Below are 22,126 nucleotides of genomic sequence, written 5' to 3'. Positions count from 1 at the left end.
ATGGGTATTTGTGTCTAAAATATGTTACAAAGCAAAATGGATAGTGACAAGATATGTTTCAAAATCCACAAAATTGGGGAAAAGAAATCACACTTTCTTACTACTAGAGTCTGAGAGCAAAATGAGAATAGGAAAGACCTAATCAGAGTCCCAGTAGCCTGGCAAAAATAATGTACAGGAGAATGGACAAAGCCCAAAAGAGCTACAGCATACTTCTCTGTTCTCTTTTCAAATGTAAATTCTTTAGTGTAATAGCATCTGATCATTGGATAGCTTAAGATTGGGGTAAGGAAATCCCAAATATCATAGGGCACGTCCAGACCACCATAATAAAGCTGGTGGCCTGTACCCTGCTACCTTCTTTCTCAATAGTCCTGTGATGGGAGACACAACAAAATGTGACTGTTCCTGACATATGCTCTTGATCAAATCATAAATGCAATTCCATTCCCAGGTCAAAGGGATGGTGATGTGAGGTCCTTCAGTGCTTCTCTACTTTTCACTCACTTTAACCAAAAGTTTTCATAATGGCTTGACAACTACATTAGTAGACTGTCCATGAAGTATTTGATACCTACAAATACTCTTGATAGACAAATTCTATTTCGTATAATTTAAAAACAATTAAAATATTTCCCTAACATTAAGGCAACATTCAGACTGACATAAGAAATAAAAATTTTCCATAAGAGCTTCACAAGGCTACTAGGTGTGAGAGGCAAATTCCCTTGACACTTGGCATAATCTTATGATTTTTCATTGATAGAAGATAGCCCAAGGAAGTTTGGGAGCAGAATAGGACATAAACAGAATGATGCAAACAGCAATAATGATAACAGGTAAATTTTCTGCATTTTAAACAGATATTAATGGCAAAATCAAGCCTCAATTTTGGAAGACTTCACAGAGAAAAATGATGGTTTCACTTACTACACTATTACTCCAGCTAATATTCAAGACTATTTCTCATGCAGACATGTAAGCTGATTATGTTATCCTGCTACATCATATTCAAAGCACTACAGGACTTTTATTGCTTCTTGTGCTTCCAGAACATTAATTAGCTAATGTTGCTATAGCTCTGAAAACTTGAAGGACAAACACTAAATATTATTCTGTTCAACAGGTTGATTAGTATTATGCTTAATTTCACAACTTTGATACTTCAGAAAATATACACGTAAAATTCAGGATGAAGAGGATTTTTTAGCTGGTGAAGTGTGCTTGCTATGTATTTCTTTGGTACACCTTGTACAGAAAACAAAACAATACTGTCTCCAAAGCCTCCTGATCTATAAAAAGGAAGAACAGTCTTCTCTAAGGATAAAAGACACCTTGGAATGCTGTGTTTGAAGGCAACACTGCAACATCATCTCAACTAAATGTTCCTCCTGTATATATAGGAAAGAAACCATCAAAGCACATTGACAAACTTGAGTGTCTGATGTATACAATGTAAATATTTTAGTAGCAGTGAAACATGTCAATCTGTCTCTTCAAAGCTTTCAATCCAGTTTAGCAGGAAGCCAAATGGTTGTTACATAAATTTGGTAACATCTGAAAGAAGTGGTGTGCTCAGTCAGGTTTTGCATGGGAATATGTCGTATTAGGAAAGTTATAAAGCAGCTGGAAATTTATTACAGAATCTGTGATAGATAAAATCCAGGGCTACAGGCTGTGCTACTGCCTGCCCTTAGTCACACAATCTCTACTCAACCAACACATGTAACATATTAACAATGCAATAATTAGTACACATTCCTGCCTGCTACTTAAAACTTCGCTCCCAGATGCTGCTTTGGTCTAATCTCAATTTTATTACCTTTGATGATTCCCTGCACTTCTTAATACCAGGCTCCATTGCTATTCATTAGACTCAACAGTGGGTTAGGCAGACACTAGCTGAAGCCAGGTTTCTAACAGGAATGCCCTTGCTTTCACGTGGCTAAATTCCATAAACCACTCTAAATCTTTCCTCCAAATCCCATACAATGTATGTTCGTGCATGTGTGTATATAGGCAAAACAACTGTAGCCATGACAACAAAACCAGGCAGCTAGATAACAAGCCAAATGATTAATTAAAAAACCACTCCAAAACAAAACAACAAAAAGTTATTTTTCAGTAAATCACCTTGAGTAAAATAAGATCATAGAATAATAGAATGGTTTGGGTTGGAAGGGACCTTAAAGATCATCTAGTTCCAACCCCCCTGCCATGGGCAGGGACACCTTCCACTAGACCAGGTTGCTCAAAGTCCCATCCAACCTGGCCTTGAACACTTCCAGGGATAGGATCTGTTATTTAATCTATTATTTGTAAACACACACTCACACATACACTCCTATTCTTTTTAATTCTCATGGTTTCACTACACTTGTAGCACTGCAAGTCACCTAATGCTCTTCTACAGCTGAGCAGTCAGACCTGGTCATCTTATATAAATAGTTTTGCTAAGAAAATACTCATGAGATGCATGTCAACAATGACATTTTTGTTTATAATTTTAAATAACCAGATCTCCCATCTCTTATCTTATTGTTCTGGGCCTTGTCTTGCCTTTCTTATCTACTTCTAACTATTTTGTTGCAATATATGTGAGCAGAGTGAAATTATTTGGCATATCTTTCTGAACAGTAGCTTAATGCAGTTTCACCTATAATCTGCAGGCTCATATCAGAGGAAAGAGCTTTTCACATTCAGCATTTCACAGAGAAGTCACTGATTAAAGCCAGACATACAGACAGTAAAAGGAAAACAGAAAAAAAAATTGTCTTGTGGTGACCATTATTTCCATATATCATCTGCAACAGTCCACACTCTTATGACATCTTGATGCATCAGGGGAGTGCTAAGAATAGCTTTGGTTGATATATAAAATCATAGAATCATTTAGGTTGGAAAAGACCTTTGAGATCATCAAGTCCAACCGTTAACCCAGGACTGTCAAGTCCATCACTAAATCATGTCCCTAAGCACCGCATCTATGTGTATCTACCTTAGAATGGCAGGAACAAGTGAAATTATACCTAAAGGCATCAGGAAGTACTATAGTGAAAAGATCTGTTACAACATGGAAAAAAAAAATTGTCAACACATTCTTTTCACCCCTCCTCAACACAGAAGCAAGAGAACGGTGTAGATTATATTAAATGCAAATACACATAAAACACTGTTTCCTAAAGTGTTTTTCTAAATACAAATGTGTGTTTAGCATAAAACAAGATACAACTTCATGAATAAGTCCTGGTTCCTCAGCTTGCACTGTATCCAGAACAAATGGCAGTTGTCTTGCTACTCCTGAAAAAATTCAGGAGAAGCAATGCTTTGCTTGGGGAGGAGAAAACAAGCATATTTCCTAACATTTACCCTAACCCCATTGATAATACTGGGGAATGAAGCCAAGGAAGTAAATGTAGAGTGCTGCCTGTTCCTTTCTACATGTGAGATAGAAAGACAAAGATGCACAGGCAGGTTTCTGATGGAAAGCAACAGTTCTGTGTGCAGTGTTAAGCCATTATGGGTACGCCCCCTAATTCTCTGGTATTTCTAATTCAGTAATTCAGTAACTCTTAGGGACTGAAGCTACCTAATGACTGGCTGGAACTGTCTATTCCTTCAGTCATACAGACAACAGTGCCTTGAGCTTCAAGTATTAACAGACAATTTACAGACAGTCAAACTGCTTGTCTGGACCAAGGACTTGGACACAGGCTTGTGCAAAACAAAATATAGTCATTCTCTTTGTTTAGCATCGTGTTAGTGAAGAGCCTGATTATTTTGGCAAAGAATACTATAACTCTCTTCTGAGCATTTATTTGCTCACTCACCAATTCCTTTCTGATTTTGAAATTAGTAAGCTATATAGAGAACTTTTAAGACCAAACATTATTTCATTTGAAAATATCATTCAATTTTATTTTCCTATAGAAGTAATGAGTTTCAACCAAATCTTGAATTTAATTTTCTAAAAATTATAATAAAATTTATTTTTATACTTACTTTTTAAAAAGAAAAATAGAAACATCTTGTTAAGATTAATATAGTAAAGAAATATTTCAATTTTGACATTTTTCATTATATATTTCTAATTCCCACAAAATGCCCTGCTTACTCTAAAGTGACATTATTTTGGACTTTGATTTTGTAGGAAAGTCTGTTTCAGTATTTCATGTTGACTCTGAAAAATGCTTTGACATTTCAACATTTTTCAGAAAGTGGGAAAAATTAGTTCCTTCCCAAAAACACCCATAAACCAATACTCTTCTTTTAAATTTAAAGAGAAGTCTCATATGGAAATCAATGAAAGTAAAACATTATGTGATAAATTGTTTCAATTCACCTTTGTCTACATCAGCTATATACTGACCATCACTCTTAACAGAGTACTTCAACCTTTCCAACACTCTGCCCTGTCAAACACACTGTAAACCAGGCCCATTTCTATAGTCCACATTTCTTTTACTTACTGGGCAGAGGGTGGCCTTTGACAAGTGGCACATGTAAGGTTTGTTTGGAGAATTTGTTAGTTTTGGCAGTCTTAGAATTCTTCTTTTTAGGCCTGGGACATGGTGTGTAATTCTGGTTTAATACCAGGCACCTAGAAGCAGTTCTAGAAGGGCAGGAGAATGAAAGTGTTATCTTACAAGAAAAGAGCATGTCTACACAGAACCAACAAGAAAACCACAAAAAAATACTTCAAGTTAAACTGTCCCCCAAAAGATATTAAATTTGGGTTTGGAAAGCAAGACAGCTATGTTTCCAGGGAGTCACATAGGAATTAATATGCTCCACAAAGATGCATAGCTTATTAGCCTATGTGGATGTAGCTACATTGCTTTGTGTCCAGAACCAGCAGGAAGATGGTGGGCTACATTTCCCCACTGTTCTCTGTTTAGCAATGAACTTGGCATATTAAGTTTAGCAGAAGAAAAAAAAAAGGAAGATAATATAACTGTTCCCCACATGTACATTGTGGTAGTGAACTCTAAAGAAGAAAAGCTGTGGGGCAGTGAAGGACACTACTGGCAAAAGAGTGGGAAGAGTAGTGCTGACTATGAATGCATTTTGACTGAAAATAAGAATTACTTGTAGCCCTTAGAGGAGCGAGATTGTGGAACAGCCTTCACCTAAGTAGTATGGTGAGCAGAACCTACCTGGTTTTAATTGAACTTGATAAACTTCTGAACAAATTTGTATGATGAGCACTGGTGATAACAGGGGCTATATTAGGATTCCCACAAGGTTTTCTTCGGTCCTGTTTTCCTGTGCCTTAACACATTTTTAATTAATGGACACACACCAACCAAGTGTCAAGTGTAACAAATGGCCATGGTGAGGCTGTGCATGCAGCAGAGCTCCTCAGTCATAAGCCACACAGCAATACTGGCTGCTTCCTGATCCTGGGATGCATGGCCTGCTTGACCGCTTTGAAGTGATCCACCAAAAGCTGATAAAAGAAGCAGCCAGAGAAAAATGAGTAGGGACTTATTTTTTTTGTACCGTAAGTTCACTGGTTACATGTGACATAGCTTTGTAGGACTTCCCTGTTCTAGGCCAAGAGCTACAAACCACGCCTACCTACAGCTCTCAAACTGCCACAGACTGGATGTCTGTAGGTGAGAGAGGCCCTCTGAAAGTGCCCATCTTGTGGAAGAGGGAGCATCCTGGAAATGTAGTAAAGATGCCACTGATAGACTGCTGTTCCACAGAAACTGTCTGCTGAAACTATCCAGTAGGAACAGTTCCAATACTAGTGTTTTAGCTCTGAAATTTATGCAGATAAAAGGAGGAGTTTATAAGGTAGTTGCAGGGCACATAAAATGAGGAGCTTATATGAATTCAGAGTGCTCCTGCCTCCCCATTGCAGCTAGCAGTACAAAGAATTCTTTTAAAATTTTCTTTTCCTCTTTATCCCACAACTGACTTCTTCCTTTGGCTATTTCAGTCTTCTGTAAAACTGACATCTGCAACTTTTTCCAGGATTGGCACAATCCATAAAATCAACTTGTATTTTCTCCTGGACTAGGTTCTATGGTAGTATTACTTTTATAAGGTGCTGAAATGATACTCTTGATAGAAATTAAAATGATAGTGTGAATAAATTGGCTACTTTACATTGTCAGTTTGAGAGAAATACAAGGAATACATAACCGAGATCCTGGACTGCTGCACTTAGGTTTTGGGGTCAAAATTCCATCCTCTGTTCAAAGTCTAAATTATTTTAGTATTTTGTATCAAATAACACTCCTTTTAACACTCCCTTTAATTCTTTTTCCTTCTAAAACATCCTAGATCTGTTATGAAGCACGTCTAAAGGGAAAAAAACCCAATAATCTATACCAGCCAGTCTTTACATGATTTCATGTCCTACCTCTCTCAATGGCAGTACCAGATATTTCAAAGGACTAAAAAATTCTGCTTTAAAATTCTTCCTGAATACACTCTGATGAAGTCTGATCTCGGTGTCCCTAGAAAATTTTACATCTCAAGTACTGAGAAATCCAGATATTCAAATGTCCCTGATTTCAGTAGGAATGAAAACATTCTTTCCTGCACTGGCAGAACAGCCTCCTGTCTCCAGCTGCTCGTCACTGCCCCCAGATGGAGCTTAGCTGCTCTTCAAACACTCCAGTGTACACTTTAGATAATATCAATAAGGATGGCTGAAATCTTGTATTTAAGCTAGTAAAGCTAATCTGGGTGATTTTGCATAGAATGCTCACATGAGCTGGTGAGATTTAGTAACCTCCAGAAGAGGTATCACTTCTTGTAGAGACATCCACAGCCTTAGATTTCTCATTGTCTTTGCAAATATCTACTCAAATCCCTGAATCCCTGATTGCAATAGTCTCTTCATTTTTTCCAATGTAAGACCTGTTTCTCCTGCCTTTCTGTAGGGATTTTTATTTTGTTCCTGAGTGAATACCTTTTCTTCAGTTAAAACTCTCCTAAACACTAATTCATCCATAAAAGCTGAACAATGTAAGAAGGAAGCAATTAAAATTATGAATTTAGAATCCATATGCAAAATCTGCTGGCTTTCAGACTGTGCACTCCCTAAAGGACAGGCTTTCTCCAGCTGGTATCAGTGGTGAATATATTAACAGTACTTAAAACATTTAACTTTCATGATAAAACAAACTGTTCCCAAACTCTTCCAAAGGATAGCTTATGGGTTACCAGCAGCTCCTAGCTTTGCTCATTAAGAACAATTAATTTTCAGTGTTAATTTTCTTGACTCCACTGGCTGAAGGGTGTCTTACCAAGAGGAGCCACATTCCAATACCTCTGTATTTAGACAGAATTGCATATTGTCTATTTTCAATCACATCTGTAAACTTTTCTTCTATTTTCTGTATCTTTAACTAGCATTAAAGTAATCATTTAATCTATCATACATATACATCTATGTTGGAGACATACTCTGCTATACAAAATAAACAGAATTACGCTTTACCCTTCAATATGCATTTCTACTATGAACATGAATGTCATCCTTTGTGTTGCGAACACAAAATAAGGAACAGAGTAGAATCAGCAATCCAGGGATTCATGGTGGAATAAGCTTAAATAAAGATAAAATCCAGGTCCTTAAACTCTCTGCCTCAGTCCCTGTCTCTGAAAAAGGGGAAAATAACCTAGCCATATTTTAAAGTTTGGGCTAATGTCTGTAGAGATGAAAAAGCCTAACACTGGACAGCAAACCTAAGATCTGTAGCATGGTATTTCTAGATTTTCTTTAACAAGTGAGAATTTTGACTGCTTGTTACTTTCATTTTTGCTGCAACTCAAACTTTCTGCCACTACTTATCAAAAGTAAACATGGAGTTACTGCTCCATGTATAGATGTATCACTACAGTAAAACAGTCTGTTGGCCTAACACAGGAATCTCTAATATTGTCTTTTTATAAAGAGCTCTTATTTAGTTGAAAAGTTCACCTTACCATATTGGTTATTTTTTAGAAGTATTTTAAATTTTTGTTCCTAATGAAAGCCAGTTAGAAAAATGAGGGCAAGAGTTTAGACATACATCTGGTCTCCCTATTTAACATTATCTTTTGCATGATGCTGATGAGAATTTAGAAGGGGGCCACAAAGGAAAAGAAAAATTTCCCTGCCCTAACACTTTTTTCTGTTATGAAAATGGCAGCCTCCGTTTCTCATTTGACATATGAAATAGCTCTGTCATTAAAACCTGTATTTTTCAGCTTTGTGTTTAATTGTTGGAGCCAAGAAAAGGAGATGAAGAAATGAGACAGATCTTCCTTGAGCTTGACACTGTTTAAAAAGTAGGCTACGGCAGGCATGGCTCTCATTATATTTAAGTGAATTAGTCTGTTTCCTTTAAAAAAGGAGGGGGGGGGGGGGAAGAGAAGAGTTAAGAAGTAGCTTACTCTTTCTGTTTCTATAAAGAAGACAAAACTACCCTTGCTATTCCTTATAACCAAACCTTTATGTAAAAAGAGAATTATTACTCTCCTGGTGGGCTTTTTTTCTGGCATTCATCACAGTGTTACTGATGCGTTTCATAAACAATTTGTTTTCATAACACCCGTGCTCATGTAGGAAGTATTACTATCCTCATTTTATAAGCAGCAAGGAGTCAGAGAGATTAGAGCCAAATACATTTATAAATTTGGGGGGTACAACAGATATCAAACATATATAGTCCTAATATTTCATAATACCTAAAACTTTATGGCACTTCCTATACTCAAAGTTTAGTTCCCACAGACTACCCTTGTGCATAATTGTTCAGACTTCTTCCCTTTCCCTTTAAGTAGATTCCTCCTCTGTGTTGCTTAACCATCAGCCAGAGGAGCATGGAGAACTTGGAAGAGTCCCCCAGCTCCCTTTATGCTCATGATATCTTCACAGCCCATGGTGAAGGACATGAGCCTTTAGTTTCCCCACAGTCTCAGGTCATTATTCCAGCCCTTATGCATTTCAGTCTTGTTTTGATAAGAAAAAAAAAATCATACATCATGGTCATTAAGAACCTTTCTAAAGTTCGAAAAATCCCCAAACTCTTCTACAAAGAATGCTGGTGTTGGACCTTTTCTTTCCCAAGCAATTTAGTTGCAGCCTTGAAGGGGTAGCTGTTCTGTAAGGTATATCCTCCAGCTGAAATGCATTTCCTCATTCAAAGCCCTAAAGCAGGGGTCCTCAAACTTTTTAAACAGGGGGCCAGTGTGGATGAAGTGGCAGGCAGTCATCTGCAGCTGCTTGGTTTTCCCCCCCAACCCCTGGCGGGGGGGGCGGGGGGGCACGTTCTCTAAATACCAGGGACTGGATTGAGGACCCTGGGGGGCCGTATCTGGCCCACAGGCTGTAGTTTGAGGACCCCTGCCCTAAAGCAAGGTATTTTACACACTGCATTTACTAACAGTAATCTTTGTGTGTCTTGCATACAGCAACCTTAAAATGTTTTTAGCAATGTCAGTGGGTTCAGTCTTGTAGCTCCTTAATATGCAATTATCATCAGCTTTCAAGCAATCATCACTCACTGTTCTTGACTGGTTTATGCCATATGAGAAAAGGAAGTACCAAAGAATAACTAATATATAGCTGTTACATAGTCTAAATGCCATGGGATGTACTGATTGGGTTCCAATTACCACTCCTCAGGTTATCTGGGCATGTGAAGCTGAGAAAAAATGGTTCATTTCTCTACATAGTACTTGGAGCAGAGATTTTTGTTAGTATTGTCCCCCTTCCCCTGTCCTGCAGCATCTCCCACAGTATGTTGGCAATAGGAAACATCATCATTGCCAGGATGGATAGAATTGCCAGTCTGCAAGATCTCAGCATCTCCCTCCACCCTTCTTGGCCTAGGACTTGGCCTGCCCACAAAACAAAACCCAAGGGAAGTGGCAAAACCACTTGAACCCACTTCTAGGGCTCAGAAAGGGCATCATTTGCACCTCCCACTGCTAACTTCAGTAAATTTTGTTTTGGCTGCTCAAGTGGTTTAAACTATGCATTGCCCTAAGAAGTAACTCATTGCTTGTGTGGACTCACCAGTCTGGAAGCAGAGGTGATGCTGGTCTGTGAATAAAAGCTAACAGACATGACAGTAAATGTTACTGTTTTAATAATCAGCATACTTGCACACGTGCCTTCACCCACTATCTCCACTTGCAAGTAAAAAAGCTGAAACAATCACAATTTCTTTCCATTTCTTACATGCTATTCACTTTCCAAGCTATTTCTGTCAGAACCAGGTAAACTGATAATTTAAAGAGCTTGCAGTGGTTTGGATGTCTGGTTGTACCATCTGGTGAAACTCAGCTCATACTTTCAGCTCCAGTTTATACATGGTGGTGCCTTAAGCACAGCCCTTTGGCCAAATTATCTACTGCTGACCCAGATACCTGGTAAGGGTAGCACCAAAACCACACATGTATCTCTTACAGGAGGAGGTTATCTTTTCAGCATCTAGAGAGCTAGCTGAGCAACCAGGACTAGACCTTGAAGCAGACCAGCAAAAAGCAGCCACAGCTCAGCTCATGTGGTTAGCTCTAGACTCTCTGCTACTTCTTTTCATGTTACTATTTAATTTTGCAGCTACAAATCCTCAGTGAGCATGCAATTTCTGTACTTCAGTTATGAGCACTAGCATTTTGACAAAGGAAAGGTGTCCTGTCGTCAGAACATGGGCCATGTGCACCACTGCTTCCCCTGAGGCAGGGGAGGAAGACACTGAAGTCAGCTAAGATGACAGTTCAGGGTAAGGTTTTTGTTACCTTCCTTTGCCTGTAAGGAACAGGTGCCACAGGTACTAAGAATACTACATGTGGATGGGAAAGGTACTTTCAGATCAATATAGTTTACACTTTTAATGTTTACCCCCAGGAAAACCATACGGAAAAAAAAAAGTATCTGGGAAACACACAGAGAACAAACTTTGTTCTGTTGAAGTAAAAAGATTGTTTCAGTGAACACCAGGAGCTTTAGCATCTCCTAAAATGTCATAAAAATGTATGAAAAGGCTGCACTAAACCCGCAGTCTTATAAAATCCACTTCATATTAAATAATCACTTTGTCTAGAGTGTATATTCCCTTGCTCACTGTAGTAACAGTTACTGAATACATGAGCTTGTAACTATGTAACTACTTCAAAACTTAAAGACAAGCTTAAAAAATTACATACTTGATAACACTAAACATATCAATCATAAAAATACCCTATTCCATACCCAAAAGATTAAAACCCTTATAAGTTCAGGATATCTTGATGTCCTTCAGGTATATGTTTCTCATAACAGATATAGTAGACAGTACCAGTGTAGTGAAAAATTGAAGACCCAAACAAACAACCCCCCCCAACTTTTTTCTTCTTAAAGCAATGTCCTGGTTTCAGCTGGAATAGAGTTAATTTTCTTCTTAGTAGCTGGTGCAGTGATGTGTTTTGGCTTTGGTGTGAGAATAATGTTGAATAGCACACATATTTTTAGTTGTTGCTAGGTAATGTTTATACTAAATCAAGGACTTTTCAGTTTCTCAGGCCTTGCCTTCCAGCAAGAAGGCTGGAGGGGCACAAAAAATTGGGAGGAGACACAGCCAGGACAGCTGACCCAAACTAGTCAAAGAGGTATTCCATACCATGGGATGTCATGCTGGGTATATAAACTGGGTGGGGTTGGCCAGAGCCTGCTGATCATTGCTCAGGGACTGGCTGGGCATCAGTCAGCAGGTGGTGGGCAGTTGTATTGTGCATCACTTGTTTTCTTTCCTCCCTTCCCTTTGGATTTCATTCCTCTCCTCTTCTCAGGAAATTTCACGGGAAATTGGGAGGGGACACAGCCAGTACAGGGGACCCAAGCTAGCCAAAGAGGTATTCCATACCATGTGACATCACGCTGAGTATATAAACTGGGGGAAGAAGAAGGAAGGTGGGGACATCTGGCACTATGGCATTTGTCTTCCCAAGTAACCGTTATGTATGATGGAGCCCGGCTTTCCTGGGGATGGCTGAACACCTGCCTGCCCATGGGAAGTAGCGAATGAATTCCTTGTTTTGCTTTCCTTGCATGCACAGCTTTTGCTTTACCAATTAAATTGTTCTTATCTCAACCCTTGAGTTTTACATTCCTTTCTGATTCTCCTCCTCATCTCTCTGGGTGAGTGAGCATAGTGCTTGGTTGCCAGCCGGGGTTAAACCATGACAAGCAACTATAAGCAAATGTGTTAAAATAGTTTATTACTTCCAATGGCAAGTTTGCCCACCTTTCTGCTTGCAAGTAGTCTGTACTGACTTTGACATTAGGAATAAAGCCGGTTATTAATCCTCTTGAAGAGGATAATCTGAAGAAGAGAATCCCAGAGTACTTACCAAATAGTATCTCTAGAATTGGGTCAGAGAAGATACAACGAAGTTGGGAGTGGGAAGAGTTTATATCCCAACACCAATTACATACTTTTAGACAAATTTAACAGTCACCTTCATGGGTTCATAAGTTCAGGCTGTGAGCAAACTGATGATGCAGTGAGATGAGACAGGACAATTCAGTCACCGACAGTTCATTGCTGCCAAAACGAGTAGGCCACACTCTCCCCCTCTCCCCACTTCTCTCCCACTCATAACACATGCTGCCCCTATTTTTTTCTTATCATCCTTTCTAGTGTTGCTCTGGCACTAGTCACACTTCCCCTTCCTCTCATGCAGGCACAATATCATTGATTTATACCCAGCCTCCACTTAGCACAATGCCTTAATTACAATTAAACAACATCCTGAATGCTTCAGCATTCCCTCCCCAACTCACACACACACTGACTACAACTGCACAGATGTGCATCAGGAACCTGAAAGAAAACTTATATTTCCTTTATTTCTAGGCAATGTTTTGAACCTCTAATATCAGTGGCAGAAGAAGGAAGAGCAACTAGACTCCTCAGGCCCCCCATTTTCACCTCTGCTCCCTATGTAGGATGAAGAATTGGGAACTGCAAAAAACAACTAAGTTTATTGTCCTTCACATATGTTTTCCACCATGAAAAGGAGTAGGCAGCATACTGCTTTACTAAATCAAAGTTTATGAAAGATCCGATTTTTGCTTTTATATAAAATTCATAAGCATTCATGTTTCTAGAATCTGTAGCCTTTTCCTCTCTTGCACAACATTAGATATTGTGAAAAGAGAAGGAAGAAAAGGAATGAAACTTTTTGGTGTAGTTTTAATTATTTTCTTTTTTAAAATAAACTTTGATGTGTGTGAAAATTCCTCTTTAACTGTAGAAGATATACACTACTGAGATTATTTAGAGGTAAATGTGAAAGGGACAGGCTAATAATTTTTCAGGCTAACTATAAAACAGGGGAATGCTTTACTGCTGACACTATGAGTATATCAACCCAGTAATTGGATGCACATGTTAGTATCAGTGAAAAGCACTGTCCAGTTGTCCACTTTACATGGGAACCTACTTTGAATGTATTCTTTGATTTACTGTTGCAATTAGAACTGAATGTTCAAAGAAAGAACACAAGGGACCTAATTTAAAAGCAAAGAGTGTCTTTAAAGCCATTATTTAGCACATGACCTGGCTCACTTGTAACCATTTTTCTCTTGCAACTTCCATTTGTTGCACTGTACTCATGAAATAGCATAATCAGTTTTATTAATCCACTTGCCTAATAAATTTAATTTTAATATCATTTCAATGATTAAAGTGTAAGCCACTTCCTCCTCACTCCTCCCCTTGAATATTTTAGTTTTCTTCATAAACACAGAGAGCTTTCCCAGGCTGACTTTTCAAAATTTCATGTAACAGCATTTTCTGTCTCCTTTTTACTATGTTGTAACTAACAGAGACAAATTGACACTAGCAACAAAAGCAGTTAATGCTGCTAGAAAAAGATCTTTCCAGTTAACAGAGCTAATGGTTGCAAGTACCATTGACTACTTCTTTGCGTTCAAAGTATCTGAACAATGAAAGGCTGCAAGATATTAAAATAACGCATCAAAATAAGTTGTTGAAGCCAAAGGAGGAAAATTTGATAAGTACATACAGTTAGACTAGAGGTACTAGTATACCCACTGACCAAGAAACATAAATGCGCTCACATTGACTAAATGCATCCTCCATTTCTGACAATTTGGTTATAGCCCAAAGCAAGCAAAGCTTACTTCTTCATGCAGTCTCAAAAAGCTGATGTTGGTTGATAATGCTGATAAACATTCAAACTATTTGTGCTGTTCAAAGTGTCAAAGAGGTCATTAGATGACAAACCCCAGAATACTACAATAAGGTACTTCAGCATCTTACGGTGACTGCAAGCAATGGTAGCAAGTGTTCAAAATATGCTAACTGAAATTTAATCTCAGTGCTATTTTGGGGAAGAAGGGACTAAAAACCTGATTCAGAAAGCTCTTCAGAAAACTGAGAAAACAAATAAAAACAGGCCATGAAGGGAGCATTATAACAAATCCCAAGCTGACCAAATAATTTCTTTGCTTTGCTGATGCTATTTCTATCATCATAAATATTAAGCTTAAGAATAACAATACAATATTGCTTACAAAAATGGGGGTTTTTTTCCCCTATTTAGAACCCTCCTGCTGTGTTTCTATTATTCAGAGGAAAAGTCAGGAATCCTCCATGAGAGGAGATGTCCTATGTTCATACAGGTATCTGCTATTTTTAACTTAAGACACACAGGTTAATAAGACTTGCTTATAGAAGGGGTTTTCCTTTTCCAAAATGAAAGGCTCTGTGGAAGTCCCCTATTACAGGACCTGATCTGACTCTCATTTGAAGTAAAAAGACATCTATTCACACACACAGTTCAAAAATATCTGAAAGTCATCTTAAAATGCCTTATTTCAAAACAGAGGATCTTATCCTACGACTAAACGCATACAAGCTGTTTCAAAAGTGTAAGCACATTCTATAGTGCTCACTCAGCTAATGCCATCTTCAAGGGAAGCTTTGACCAAGCCACTACCTGAGAACCCTCCCACTAAAACAGCAGCATGGCATTTATAAGTCTGTATGCCTCTTGGTATCATTCTTCTGTGGTTTTAAGAACAAACTTCCAATTGCCCCAACTCTTTTTTGCAAGTGGCTATAAGTTAGATTTATGAAGACAAAAAGACTTCTTGTAACTGTATGTTGAACAGATTTATGATAGGGCTACAGTACCAGCATGGAGGGTCCACAAGGCAGGAATTGCAGTAAGGGTAACAGGACAGTATCACGTATATTGTGAAACAGACATGGGTTGTCCAAAAAGAAAAAGGGGGATATGTAGAGGGATTTTTAAAGGACCGAGGACATATGTTACCATTGTCTGGGTTGGACAACCCAGGCCTGTTAGTTGAAGCTGCAGAGCAGCTTTAAATTGTCCTGGGAACAAGCAGTGGGAGAAGGAAAACAAGCTATGCACAAACAAGAAGCCAGGTGCAGAGCAAGTCCTGGGAACCGCAAAATCAACACACTCTCATCGGCACACTCTGATCAGGTAACACACTCTCATCGGCACACTCTGATCAGGTGCCTGCAGCATGCTCACCGATCTCGCCTGCCCGTGTGACCAGAAACTTTTATCCAATCACCTGTGTGTAAAGTCGGGTGAGCGGTTTAAGTTATAAATATGACCTGTTTGTTTAATAAAGTGAGCATGGCATGTAGCCATATTGGTGTGATTGTCGTGACTTGGCTGACTCTCCACGGGGGACCCTCTTCACACGTAGACATTAAATAGTACAATTCTTTCCACATTCATAAATCCTAAATGCCTAAGGTTGTATACTGCTGGTTATAAAGTAACTGAGTTCTACAGGGTAGAGGAAAAAAAAAAAAAAAGACTTAAAGTGAGAAATCATCTCCATAAAAACATATGCATTTAATATTAAAGAACCTAAGATTCAAATAACTTCACTAAGTCAGTATTATTTCCTATTTTAAGTCTTTTTAATCAGTAAAAAAATAAACTAGATCTCTATGGAGAGTAAACCAACAAAACACATACGCTCACTAATCTGTTTTTAGAAAAATAGAGAAAAGTTCTCACATTAATTTACAAACACCAGCTTGTAAAGAGTCAATTAACCACAAAAAGCTAACTTAAAAAAAAAAACAAACCAAAAAACCAGTAGCAAAAGAACATATCTTACCAAATATTCTAACCTGGTTTGAGCTGCACATCCAAGGTTAATGTACCTATCAAGCTTTATGATTTTATTACACCTGAGGTATAATCAAAAACTGAGTATCAAACCAAGTATATTTAATCAAAACACTTTTAATGCTATTTTTATGCATATAACCCAATACACAGTATAAATCTATATTTATGTCACATATATATGCACACACTTAAATCCCTCAGTAGTAACGTTCAGCGTTTCTAGCAGAGTGGTTGTTTACAATCTTCTGGGCTACAAAATAAGGCTCTTGCTACACAACCACTGTGGTGTTAATCTGATACCACACTAACTAAAGCAAAACCAAAGACTATCAGGGACTTCAGCAGGTCCTAAAGATATGTATAAAAGATAATCACATACTCAGGGGAAAAGCCTGGAATAGCTTAATTTGTGAGTAGCAGCTAATTATTTCATGCTAGCTCCCCCAGTAAACACACATTCTGCAATTGCAGTGCCTTTGCACTGTTTGGATTAATCCACTGTGGATGCTCAGAAGGCAAATTAATAGGCTCTCAGCTGGTGTAAGGCCTTTTAGCTTTGCTTAAACTACATTAGCTCATACAGCTGAGGTTCCAGCCCCTTCTTGTTCACCTACTTCGAGCAGAGGTGACACCAGACAGTAGCTGTGCCGCCATCTACCGTAGGTTTTGCATAACACTGCTTGGTCCAAAGCCCACAGGAATCGCTCCAGCAATTCTTCTTACTAATATCCAGGCTCAATGACACAGACTCCACTCCCTAAACACGTACTTAAATAATGTCTTGATCCTGCAATCCTCACTCAGGCAGAACTCCCCCTACAGACTGCAGGTTAGCTGCTGCTAATTAAGCATTGCATATTGCATTACTGTTCTTCAGCTACTAATACTGAGTAGTTGCATTTTGAGGACAAACTCCAAATGTAAGGAACAATTAAAAAAAACCCCAAAACTAAAAAGTGTCCTACTTCTACCTAGTGACAGACACCCTCCATCTATGCCAAATGCTGCAAGTTCCCCCAGCCTCCTGACAGAGCAGTCAGAAGCCACCTCTATTTCCATTACCCTATAGGTAGAGAAAGGTTGATGGAATAGTTCCAAGCAATCAAGTTGGAAAACATCGGCCAAAGTAAACTTATTCAGTGCACTCAAAACAATATTTATAGAGCAAATCTATGAATGCTACTTGAGCCATTTTAAGGGCCAGGGACAAAATTATGTTTTCTGAATGTTTATTCTTTCTCCAACTGTTCTTCTTACTTGACAGTGCTTAATTGGCAGCCAGCCATGAAAGCTATTGTCTAAATACACAACATATCATGATCTTACAGCCCTACAGATAAGGCTTTACTGCAGCATAAATGGATTTTAAGCATTATAATATGAGAAAAAAGAAAATTAGCCCCCAAATTAGAATATTTCAAACAAAGTCTTGTGTGTCAATAATCACTATTATTTGTTTAGGAAAGCATGGTTTTGAAAGAGGAATTTTATTAGAGATTAAATAGCCTCTAATGTTAAACAAGCTACAATTTAGTGGGCTGACTGAATAACCCTTTATGCATGGCAGAAATTTGTTTGCATGTAATTTTTTTTTTTACTACCTTAATGATACCACATATTTGTATGGAATCAGTCCAGCTAGGGATTACAGCAGCATTCTGATTGCACAGCTACATGTGAGGTTATAAAAAGCATAGATTTTGTGAATCACTTGCAACATTTTGCTACACAGACACCCTTGAAATTAAGGCACAGTAAATATTTACTTAAATGGTCTCAGCTTATGTGCTTTTACAGAAAACAATTCCCCACTGCAAATTATAATGACTGATAAAGAACATACAACTGTTGGACCTAACTTTTGCTAGGAAGATCTAATTGTTTTGTATTTAAAGATTTGTACACTATGTCTGACCTCGTGATATAAGCGTGGTTAGCAAATTGTAAGTTTTATGACAATGGGAGTCTTCTTCACTGGACATAAACCTGAGGGACAGAATACAAGTATGCATATTAATGGCACTGGTTTGCATTTATATGAAAAAAAAATTACATTCTTCTCTCTTTCAGTAGATACTCTGAAGATGTGAAAATAACCGTGACATCACCAAGAATGCCAACTCTCTTTCTGATGTACTGCTTGGAAAACTAGGGGGGAGGGAATATATATCACACCCTATAGTTACAGGAGGTTGTTCTTGCACTTAGGCTGAGAGAGTAGAAAGATTTATATGTGCATTTCAGTGTATTCTACCTCTTAGCAAAATCTCACAGAAGCTCATGCACACGTGCAACTTTAGTCACTGAGCAGTTCTGCTGGCTAAGTGAGACTGCTCAGATGAGTAGTTATTGCTCTGAATACACTGTTGTCAGATTGGGCCCCTTATAGCCTTTTTGGCAGTGATATTCTACATAGAATGGCTTGGTGTTCTCAGAGATGCACCCAAAGCTTTCAGAATCCCATTTTAGGGGAATGACACTGTCCTCCACAAATTAATTTAAGAAATACAGTTCTAGGACAGAGTTCCACACAAATTCATCAAAGAGAAGCTCTGTTTTTCAATAATTTGGCTTTCTATGAAATATAGAAAGGGAGGTATTAAGATTCAGCTGCTTTGACATCTAAAGCTTTTACAAATGTTAAGTGCATAATAAAGTATGAAGTTGCAAGGTGGAGCAAATAAAGTAGTGACAATATGATACAGCAGCCCTCTCCTCCCTGTTTACAAGCCTATATTATGGGTATTTAATAAAAATACAGTGGAATTAACAACGTCTATCATACAGCATGGCAACCTGCTGAAGTACTTTATACATTAGCTAACAAGGGATGTACTTAAGTTACTTTAAGTTGTTTTAATTTAATAGAAAAATTATTCCCAGGTTTATCCTGGATTTATGTAAGACAGTCCAAGAACCAAAACAGTTCTCCACCAGTGAAGCAAGTTCCTCCAACACTTCCATAACAAAGTTTACTTTTTCAGCATACTCTCATAGTGGGATGCAGTCACTTAAATTACAATGCACAATATATTGTGATTTACTACAGTTACTCCATTTTGAGATTGCACAGGCAGGAAAATAAATAAATAATAAAAGGTACATTTCTAGCACTAACAGCCAAAAATACATTACCAGAAGCATGCTATTACTAAAAGCCTAATTAGTACTACAGAAAAGTTTGAAACTAAAGCCATAGAAACTTCCATACGACTTTTATTTTGAAATAATATCTTAAAAAAAAAAAAAAGACAACGAAATGCGTGAGTTCTGTGAGAATCCAGTCCCATATGTTTACAACGGGGTGAGTAGTAGGTAGTATAGCGGCGCCGCAACCCAGGAGCGGCGCTCACACCAGGGACGCGGCAGGCACGAGCCTCACCGTGGGCGGCTGCGCACCGGATTCCAGCGCCCGCTGGGCGCTCCCACGGCGAAGAGTAAACCCAGGCAAAATCCCAGCCCGAAGGAAAATCCCCTTTTTTCCAGGCTCGGGGAGGAGGGAGCGCGGAGCAGATAACTCTTGTGCAGCTCGGGGAGAAATCGATGTATTGTTTCAATAGTGTTCTCGTCAAGGCATTTTAATTACAGGGGATAATAATTTTCAGATTCGGGAGACAATTCCCACCCCCCGCCACATCCTTACGAATCTTTCCAATTTGCTCTTCTGCCAGGCAAAGAAACAAACTGTGCTGGGCTAAGCCACTTGCAAAACAAATGTAACCGGAGACATTTGCAGATACAGGTTGGCAAGAAGCGACATCCCGGAGAAGCCGAGCCCACCACATCTCGCTTCTGCCCCGCGACCCCTCCCCAACGAGAGGTCTCAGACGCTCTGGACCCGGGGCTGCTGCACTCGGGGTGGGGGGGAGGCAGCAGCCGCCGCCCGGCAGCGCGGCGGCAAAACCGTACTTACTGAAGGGGCAGTTCTCCTTCGTGCCGCTGACCTTGCCGTTCTTCTCGATCTTGAGAAAGTACTTGATGTAAGAGTAGAGCTTCCTCTTGCGCACGTCTCCTTGGAGGTGACTATAGCTCCACGCGTGTCTCCCCACACTGGAGGGAGAAGAGGATGATGATGAAGAATTGGTGGCCTCCGGGGACAGCATGTCCTGACCCCGGTCATGGCAGGTGACAGGCACAGAAGACACCAAGAAGAGCAGCAGCAAGCAGCAACAAGGCAGGTGGGAAAAGGCTAAGGCACCATTTGTCAGTATCCATTTGCACATTGTACTGAAACTCTGGGCGCTGGAAAATGTCTTAGCAAATGAAACATACTGGAAGGGTAAAACCTGGTAAAAGGCAAGTGGAGAGCCGGCGGTTGCTGTTTCTGGTTAGATTCCTCTGAGCTCTGATCTGGCATGAAGTAAGCGCACCAACATCCATAACTCAGGGGACAAATTGCCTCAGAAGTTACTGCCTTTGAGTCCTCCCTCAAGAAAAAAAAACACCACCAAACCTGTTGTTTTGAAGGGGTTTTTTGGAGGGGTTGTTGTGGTTAATTCTCTTTCCTCCCCCCCCCCCCCCCCCCCCCCACACACACACATACACTCCCCAACTTGGTTTGAGACTTCCCAGTTAGTTATTTTATTCTCTTCCTCACTCCTTTCTTCGCCATCTTAGATGCAAAAAGGTCTGAAAAAAACAGATGACAGCAAAGTCAACAACAACAAAAATAAATAATAACCAGCAGAACACTGTGTTGGAAGGGATTTTTCACACACCCCCCATCCTTTACCCACACACACACGTTGTGGCTTTACACCTGCTGATCCCCCACTTCCTTGCCTTTTTGCAAATCCCAAACCAGTTGCACAACTCATCCTTTCTCACTGACAACCCTAGAGGAGACAGCTTCTTTGTTTTGCTTTGAATTCTTCAGAATGGTATTAAAAAAAAAAAAAAAAGAGAGAGAGAGAAATAGAAACCCCAAGTTATCTTTCCCCCTTTAGTTGTAAATAGGTTGGAATCTGTAGCCTAAATGTCAGCAATTACAATTCAGAGGTGGGATATGGCTCTATTAGTTAATCCTCATTTGCAGTGGGGTCAAGCAGGGGTGGGACATCTGAAATCCTTTTGTAGTCGGAGTGAGTGGTGCCTGTTGCTGAGAGAGCTTTAGGAGTTGCTCATGCTCTCTCCTCCTCAGCCGCAGATAAGCCAAAGGCAGTGGCTGTGTTGCTAATTGCTCCTAACGCATTCTTCTCTGAGCACCAGCCACCAGCATGGCTTGGAGACTTATGCGTTACTAATTTCCCTTCTCCCTCCCCAAGAAACTTGTTTTCTAGCGGAGGATTTGATTTTATTGGCAGTGAAGTGCTTGAGAAAGTCACCTGGAGCTAGCTTATTGCCTACTAGATCTCCCCCCCTCTCCCACCCCCACCCCGCTGGAGGAGGGGTTGGGTGGAGAGGTTGGAAAGATGTATATGCTATAGGCAGACCCTGGAAAAGCAGATTATATGCTAGTCATAGAGAGTAAAAAGAGATGTAATTAGCTCTTATTCCTTCTTTGCTAGCTTCCATGGAGGTCTTTCTTCCTCTTTTAATGAATCACTGATTTCTCACTTCTGTTGCTGAAATAAAAAGTTCATGCTTTAGCCTGCTCTTCCTTTTAAGCCTCTAAAGATTTATTGTGTCTTTCCCCACCCTCACCATTCTTGTCTCAAAAGAAATCAGGGCCCTAAATGACCATTTTCTAATTGCTAACATGAGTAATTTACTGAATCAGGTCTGACTTCAAAGCAAAAGGGGCTTTGCATTGCAAAGGTTTCCCCATAAAATCTGGAGGTTTTTTTTAAACTAATACAGTTTCCTTTGCCAGAAAAAAAACTTTTTTCCCCATTTTTAAGGCTATTTTAAAGCAATTTTTCAAGCTGTTATTTTCCTAGAGGGGCATATGTCGGTTTTTTCCTTTTATTCCATCTTTCCTAATGGATTTCTCATTTCACATACTGAATGTTATGACATATTCATATTTCTGGCCCATCACTGAACT

At 39.2% G+C, this 22,126-nt stretch overlaps 1 protein-coding gene across 1 annotated transcript in view; it reads right to left on the bottom strand.

The window, feature by feature from the left end:
- LOC129783008 (fibroblast growth factor 10-like) overlaps positions 1-20,463 on the bottom strand; it is a 50,982-nt gene extending 30,519 nt beyond the window's left edge. The window contains exon 1 of the mRNA XM_055792625.1: positions 20,054-20,463. Within this exon, the coding sequence (XP_055648600.1) occupies positions 20,054-20,363 (310 nt within the window). The 5' untranslated portion in view covers positions 20,364-20,463. The remainder of the gene's footprint in view (positions 1-20,053) is intronic.
- Positions 20,464-22,126: the final 1,663 nt, after the last annotated feature.

Source organism: Falco peregrinus, chromosome W (assembly GCF_023634155.1).
Source record: "Falco peregrinus isolate bFalPer1 chromosome W, bFalPer1.pri, whole genome shotgun sequence".
In the NCBI taxonomy this organism is placed as follows: domain Eukaryota; kingdom Metazoa; phylum Chordata; class Aves; order Falconiformes; family Falconidae; genus Falco; species Falco peregrinus.
This window is presented reverse-complemented; position numbering and strand designations above follow the sequence as displayed.